The following is an 8,054-nucleotide window of genomic DNA, read 5'->3' on the forward strand; positions in this document are numbered from 1 at the left end:
AATGGGACGTAATGCTGGATACCACGTGGTCTTTCAAAAGCGCGGGCTCGGCGACGATAAACGCTGAAAAAACGTAACGTCGACTTAATTTTTCCCAAGACACGAGACACGATAATCTCAGGGCGATAAATTCGCATCGACCGAATATAACATGCGATGAGAAACGAACCCGAGAGACGAGAAGGATGTAACAATAGTCGGCAAAAAGCAGTATCTCAAGCGACCAATGAGAGCACTCGGCTAGAATTACATCGCAACGTGCTTCGTTCTTTTATTTTCTTATAGAACAACACGTGCCATCAGTGCCGTAACTAGCTTTTTGTGTGCCCTGGGCAAGGTTTTATTTTTCAACCCCTTAATTATTTTTGGGGAAAGATAATATTAAACGAAAACGATGTAACAATTGTTTGTAAATAATTTTTGTGTACACAAGAAATAAGATAAGATATATATAAGATTATTCATATTTATTTCATATTTATAAATAAAAGTAATTATTTTAATTGCACTTTTCTGGCTTTCATTGCAGCAAATTAATTGATTATATCATCATAATTAATATCCTTAACAATATTATATTCAATCGAAATTATGGAAAGATTGGATAATCGTTCTTCTCCAATTTAAAATTTGAAATTTGAAAATATTATTATATTTGAACAATTTTTTTGTTTAGTTTCATTTCATGGCCCCCTCTTTGTTCTGGGCCCTGGGTCTGTGCCCCTGTTGCCCCTGCCTAGTTACGGCACTGCGTGCCATAATAAAAAAAGTGCTCTAAAATTGCGCATATGTATATCTTTAAGCCCTACAACTTTTATTTAAAACATTTTTTTCTAAAATGCATAGTTTATGAAGTATTCAACCGTTTCCAGACTTTTGACACACCCTGTATATTTTTTCTTTATTCTTATTAGATTATTTTCTGACCTCATAGATATAATATATATTATATATATTATATATTATTATATATTATAATATATATTATATTGTGTATGTGTAAATAATGTTGAAACAAAAAATATTGAAGCTTATCGAAATAAAAATCAAATTTCCCTCTTTTTTAGACAAAACTTGTTTTCTTTTCCTCTAGGGAAAAATCATACGCTCGCTGTTTTGATTGGTAAATCAAACATAGTGAGATGCAGATCAAGTTAGGTAACTGATATTCTCATCTTGTCATTATTTATTATCCATGGCGTAAGATGATCGCGCTATATACGGTTAAGGTGCCTTTTCATGCTGACGCTCGACGCTCATTTTTAGCGTCAAAAGACGTCACGTGACCAAAATTGACGAATTGGTATCTTTATTTTTGGTAACGTGATGTCTTCTGACGCTAAAAATGAGCGTCGAGCGTCAGCATTAAAAGGCACCTTTATATACATGTGTTTGCGTCATTTTGCATGTTTTTATACACATCACAGCATTGTTCCATCTCGTACTACCTCGTAAAACTCATTCTCAATAAATTGCGGAAGTTATCTCTCGGAAAATTGTTGGTACAATATTCTCAGTCCTCGCGAAGCAATCGCGAAATATCGTCGAATGTCGAATTAATACGAGATGAGAAACGATCGCGAGCTGCGCCGGTGGACACTTCGTTTTGCGACAACTGTCATCCTTCGGTAAACACACGTGATTGCGAAAGAAAAACGTCAAGGTATTTTGACATCTGGTATCAATATTTATCAAACAAACAGCGAACTGTGATTTGTATATCATTAATTTGTATAATATATATGTATGTATAACACATATATAATAAATATATATATATATATATATATATAATATGTATATATTATTTAAACATATAATTTATACAAATGAAAATTTTGAAGAGGAGGAGATATCCGCGATGAACGAGAGCGAGAATACGAAGAAGCAACAAAACACGCATCCAAATCTTCCGAATGAGACCCTGTTCTATGCTGTGTATGTTCCACCGGAATACAAAGATTGGCCAGATAAAGATGGTAATCGATACAGTATTGGCTTAGTAATTATAATTTTATAGAGCGAAGCTCTCTCTTGTGTAAATCTATCAATATTGATTTTTTCAAAAAGACAAATTGCGCTGTTTTATATTAGACAATTTTTATTATTATTATTATTAATATTGTATTGTTAAATATTGTTTTCTCTTTCTCCTTTGCAGAAGTCTTTTATATTTATCCAGACATGCAGTCTGCTTTAAAAGTCATACAAACTTACAAGAAGGGTCGTTTGAAAATCTTTAAAAATTATTTTGATGCTGTGGCATATGTAAGGACTGGATACGAACAACCTTCGGGCAATTATTCTACAATTTCCACTAGTGTGATGCAAGAAAAATCTAGTAATTTTAAAGCACCAGAAACGCAGGAGCTTCAGGCGTTGAAAAGATTAATTCAGGATGGGGATTTGGAATGTGTGAAGAAAACTGTATGGAAAAATCCGAGATATCTAATCAGTAGTGGAGATACACCTGAAATTATACAGGCAAATATATACTTGCAATTACATTTTTAAATATTGTGTGATCAGTAATTGTGCATTATAGATAAATATAGATTGAAGCGAATTCACAATTGTAATTACGTATAATTTTTATGACAATTATGATTATAATTTTTAGAATTATTCTCTAATTGTTTATATAATAAATCTTATATATTTTCTTATAGAAAACAACTTTGTTATGTTTTAGACGGGTTCTCGCTATAATGCTCTACATATAGCAGCAAACAAGAATAAGCCACAGATGTGTGAATTTATATTGAATACTGTTGGAGATCCCAAGTTTATACAATTGCATTACGGAGAGGACGAATGTAAAACTTATGTAAACCCTGCACAGATTATGCAGGATTTATACTTAAATACACCTGACAAAGGACTCAATGAGACTCCATTACATTTTGCTGTTAAATATGGTTATAAAGACGTAGTTCGGGTTCTCGTCTCTTATTCTCAATGCATTAAAACTTTGCCAAACAAATATCATCAGCTGCCTGTAGATGTACGTTTTAAATTTATTTTTTGTTTAATACACATACATATATATATATACATATGTGTGTGTGTATATGTAATAATAATTTGATTTTATTATTAGATAATATGTAGCAGGAAGCACCAAGAAGATGAAACGCTAAAGCGTGAGATACGTTTGCTGCTAGAAGATCAGTTTTATGTACCTGTATTAAGAGCTGAAGGCAATACGTGTCCACCTGTCATTGGTGAACCATTTTCACCGACTAGTCCACTTGTAAGTGTAAATTTGTAATTTCATCATTAAGATCTGAAAGAATTACATATTATTAGTTTCATAAAGAGATGAAAATAATTTTTTATATTATTTTTGCTATTATAACATATTTCATTATGTGTGTGTATTTTAATGTAATTATATGTTATACTTCTATATTATTTTCAGAGTTTGAATAGAGATCCCATTAGCCCACGTGTAGAAATAAGGGCGTTTGCAGGTCCAATGACTAAATCGCAGGCAGTGGAATTCCGGAAAAAATGGAAAACACCTCCACGTGTTACCCCTAAAAAGGGACAGGGTGACGCATTCAGTATTGTAAATAGTCCTAGTTTAGCTCTGAGACTGCAAGATACAGAAAAAGGATTGGAACGTGTTGGAAGGTATAAATTAATATAAAATAAATTAAAGTCAAATTATTAATTGTTATTACCATGTTTTTAAAGTTGATATTACTTGCAATAGGTATCTGTGGATATTTTTTAAAAACTTTACAAATTATATGTAGAATTTATAATTATTTTAACAATTGATGTAATTTTTTGCATTATTTAATGATATTCTTTCTTGCATATACTCGATTACAGAGTCTTTTTCTCTCTAAATCTTATTTATTATAATAGATAAATGATATTTCTATGCATCTAATATTTTTTTTTTAGAGAACTTGCTGAGGAATGTCAAGTGCCTTGGAAGGAATACTGGCCATTCTTTCAAGATTTCGCCGATTTTCGGACTGACGAAGGATTGACGAAACTCGAAAAATATTTGGAGCAAATATTTAAGAATAAGGAGCCATTATTTTACTCTATGGTATAAAAACATTGAGCTTCTGTTCATGCTTTCAATGTTTACACAATCAATTTTTTAATGTTTTTGTTCCTTCAGGAAAATCGGACTAATAATGCGAATACAAATACGCCATCAAATTGCCAACAAATGTCAGAAAAGACAATTACTGACGAAGTACAAGATTTGTGTGATAAATTCTGCTTAGGCTCATTAGTTACTACAGTTGATGAAGACAAAGATAATACAGGTATTATTTATTTTTTGTGATGTGATATTCTGTACAATATCTCATTATTAACCATGACTTTATTATAATAAAGATTAGCACTAATCATTTAATTTCTATTTCAGATAGCTTAGAATATTTTACACCTCCGTCTTCACCAGACCTCGTTGAGGATGATTCCGACGTTGACATGCAAAATGCTGAAGAAGGTTCTGTAATATTTATCGAAGGGTAAACTATTTTTCATTATTTTATTGCAAAGATGTATTTCATTCAAACAACATTTTTTGCATGACCAATAATATTTTTTAGGTCTTCACCAACAAAATTAGATCATGCTGTCTACAACGCGGTTTCATCTACAATTTGCCCTGACACGTATCCCTATATTTATCGTTGGCGGCACGATGTGCAGCTAGCTATGCAACGTGATCCACATAGGTAAATTATGTATCTGAATTTATGTATTTTTTAATTTTAAATAATTCATTAATAATGATAAATAGCGCGCGTTGATTGATTTTTAATTTTCTTCTAACTTGCAGATTTAATAATAAGAAATTGCTCAGGAAAAAATTATTTACAAACAATTAAATATTAAAAGGAATTACATCGACAATCTGGTTAAACTTTGGATTATAGCATTGGCTTCTTCCCAGATTACAACCCTGCATATAAATAAGGAAAGAAAATTATCTTATCATCTTGAGTTAGAGCTAATTAATGCCAATGTATAAAAAGTTTTAACTATATATTAAGAATGCTCGTAAAATTGTATAAACCTTTTTTTATATAATGTTCCAGAAACAAACTATATTGTAGGTAAAAGTTAAGAGAAGAAAGGATATATTTTGAGATGTTTTTACAAAAGACTTGTAACTTGGAAACTTTCGCGATGAAACTTTTTAAAACTTAGCATATACTTCTTTTTAATGTTCATCGTTCTTCGCAGTTACAATAAATATTCATAATTGACAAATATGTTTATCGATTTCCATGTGAATCTCCCTTTGTTATATCTTACATTGGAAATACATGTTTTTCATCATTATTGTATGTATATGTTATTAATAATCTTTATTATTCATAATATAATATTACATACTTCATTTTTAACAGAACATTTATGAGTTTTCTTTTTCGTTTATATAACGCAGCGTAATCACACGACGCATGTATTTCACTTTTTTTTTTTTATCATATTTCCTCTTGTTATTTATCATAATTCATATCTTTAATATCTAACAGCTCCTTCAATTTAATTAAGCGTTAATGGGAGTGGGCGGTGTCTGCTTTAATTGTAAGATAATCGAGCGCATCCGAGAGACGTCCTTGGAAGTGCGGGACGATTTTGGATTAAATTCACAAAGCTTGGCGATGCGTTCCCATTCAGTGCCCGGTTCAACCTCATCCGCCTCTGCAACGAATTGCTTCTCCGCGTTCCTATTCGAAAGAATGTGCATCAAATCAATGCCAAATCACATATCATGTATCAGTTAGTAATATAATGAAACGAAAAGGTAAGTGATAGGATGTATTTTATTTATCATTTTATTTTGAAAACAAAAGAAAAATAAATTTGTGTATATATTATATGTATTTAAATAATATATGATGTAGATACAGATGTGTAATATCTGTATAGATGTATCGATGCAAATTATTTATCACAGTTCTTTCATAACATTCATAATGTTTAGACTCAACAATTTATTTCTTTTCTTGAAAATATAGTTCTTAGTGCGATTGTGAGATGATTGACAAACATTCAAGGATTAACAAGTATATTTAGATATATATCAGTCAATATATGCAAGTACTTCAAGTATTTGTAAAGCAAAAATAATCTTGAGAATAATTTCATCAAGCAATGTTGTTTAACACAATCTTATAGCAATGTATTAAGAAGCAATATTGCGATAATTGAGGAAGAAAAAGAAAGAGAATTGTGCTTTTATATTTCTGATTCACATTCTGAACAATCAGTGTCGGGGTTTTCAAAAGTTGTGAAAGCAAATTGTGTTACAATGCATAAATCATGATGCATATTTTCATGCAGATAAAGAGATTTTAACTTACTTGGCCGACTCCCTAAGAAGCGAAATGAAAATAATACAATTATATATACATTCAAAACTTTAAAAGTTATTTATAAGATATTGAATTATTGATATTAATTGAATTAAATACAATATGTAATATTTATCCTTTTTTTTTTCAAGTTTCCTCTAAAACGTATATCATATTTTTAATTTTCTTTTCTTTTTTTTAAATGTAAGTATTATTATTATATACAATATTATTATCTGGTAAAATATTTGTGCTATATAATTATATAATTTGTGATAGACGATAACAGATATCAATAAACAATCACATTTAATGTTCAGTTTTAGTTTGCCAATTTTTTACAGAATAAATATATATATATATATATACAAGAAAATGGAAGATAAAAAAAATTAGAAAATTAGTAAAATTACCTGTTAGTAGTTTTCGTTTTATTAATGGTTTCTCCGTGATGCTTATACCATTCTTCTAACTCTTTCTTCGCGGCTTCTTTCCATTCTTCCTTTTTCTTCTCCTCTTCCGCATCTAAAAAATTTCCACTCAATGTTATTCTCATGTGTCATCCTCATAAAATAATCATAACACAAGTATTTTGATATTTTAGCTTTTAATACCTTTTTCTTCGAGACGTGCTTTCTGTTCTTCTCTCCATTTTTTGATCTTTTCAGGTTCTTCTTTGACTGGTGCAATTACAAGTGTTGGCTCTGTATATATAAGAATCCAACTATTAAACTCTTTTTAAAGTGCGATTGAAAAGATTTAAAGATATTTTTATACCTGTCGAGGCTTGTGCTTGTGCTTCTATTGACTGACCAATGGTGTCTACAATTTCGAAACTGCCTTCAGCATCACCACCCGGGCCAACTTTTAGATTTCCGAATTTCCCAGACAGATCATCTACAAGACATTATGCTTACGTTTGTATATACATATGTTTTGACATATAATTAAATTTTATACATATTTCCTATTGTGTGCAAATGAATGAGCGTTCTTAATACATCAAGGCTTATTTACCATCAGATTGACCAGCTGCTGCCGCTGCAGCCAGAGTCACAGCCATCGGAGTAATCTCATCCTCTAAACCAGCCAATTGGTCCTGCTCCCTCGCCAGGAACTCTGCCGCTGGATCTACTTCCGGCTCGTTGACAAAATTGTCGCCAAATGCGTCCATTATCTGAAAGAATTTTGTAGTAGAGATTCTCTAGTATTATATATTTTTTTCTTTTTCATAAATAATATACATTTTGTATCATGAATGTTTTTTCTTATACAACAGATTGTTTCAGACAGTAATTGTTAATGTCATAAAGTGTGTATATATATAGTACAAGCTACATTTTTTGTATTCGAAAATTTTATATAATTCTATAATAAATAAAATAGATAATATAAACGTAATATACATATGGGGAGATAAGACATATATTATATATCTCGGAAAAGAAGTAGAACGTCAGCGATGGTTTGACATTTGAGGTTAACCTTGCGCTAATCCTTAACCAAGTTCAACATACCGTTTATTCGAAATAAGCGTGTTCCACTTGTAGGACACTCACTCGCACCGCGTAAGAGTACTCGTTCGGAATAAATTACGGAATGTACATACGATTCGTCGTTAGCTGAGTGAAGGAGACACCTCCTCCGAGGATTTTTTTCAGCTTTTCTCTCTCTCTCTCTCTCTCTTTCGTAAACGTCAATCGTGGATGTCAA

General features: G+C 31.0%; 2 protein-coding genes across 3 annotated transcripts; one reads left to right on the forward strand and one right to left on the reverse strand.

Annotated features, from left to right (window-relative positions):
• Nucleotides 1–1,387: 1,387 nt before the first annotated feature.
• On the forward strand, nt 1,388–5,229 carry Ankle2 (ankyrin repeat and LEM domain-containing protein 2). Its single transcript, XM_083045938.1, has 11 exons — nt 1,388–1,663; nt 1,845–1,979; nt 2,162–2,484; nt 2,693–3,004; nt 3,101–3,253; nt 3,422–3,636; nt 3,916–4,066; nt 4,142–4,292; nt 4,397–4,502; nt 4,584–4,712; nt 4,817–5,229. Exons 2-11 carry the CDS (start codon nt 1,862–1,864, stop codon nt 4,863–4,865), a joined length of 1,707 nt encoding a protein of 568 aa, XP_082902064.1. The 5' UTR covers nt 1,388–1,663; nt 1,845–1,861; the 3' UTR covers nt 4,866–5,229.
• Nucleotides 5,230–5,402: 173 nt separating this feature from the next.
• Nucleotides 5,403–8,032, reverse strand: Clc (clathrin light chain). 2 transcript variants are annotated; one of them, XM_083045939.1, is made up of 7 exons: nt 7,859–8,032; nt 7,359–7,518; nt 7,119–7,238; nt 6,956–7,045; nt 6,755–6,866; nt 6,351–6,362; nt 5,403–5,714 (listed from the first exon to the last, which is right to left on the reverse strand). In XM_083045939.1, exons 2-7 carry the CDS (start codon nt 7,513–7,515, stop codon nt 5,534–5,536), a joined length of 672 nt encoding a protein of 223 aa, XP_082902065.1. In that variant the 5' UTR covers nt 7,516–7,518; nt 7,859–8,032; the 3' UTR covers nt 5,403–5,533. The 2 variants fall into 2 exon arrangements, with proteins under 2 accessions (XP_082902065.1, XP_082902066.1); XM_083045940.1 differs by lacking the exon at nt 6,351–6,362 and having other exon boundaries at nt 7,859–8,031.
• Between the last annotated feature and the right edge of the window lie 22 nt (nt 8,033–8,054).

This window comes from Prenolepis imparis, unplaced genomic scaffold (genome assembly GCF_030444845.1).
Source record: "Prenolepis imparis isolate NDT839.2.m4 unplaced genomic scaffold, iyPreImpa1.0 SCAF_9, whole genome shotgun sequence".
In the NCBI taxonomy this organism is placed as follows: Eukaryota; Metazoa; Arthropoda; class Insecta; order Hymenoptera; family Formicidae; genus Prenolepis; species Prenolepis imparis.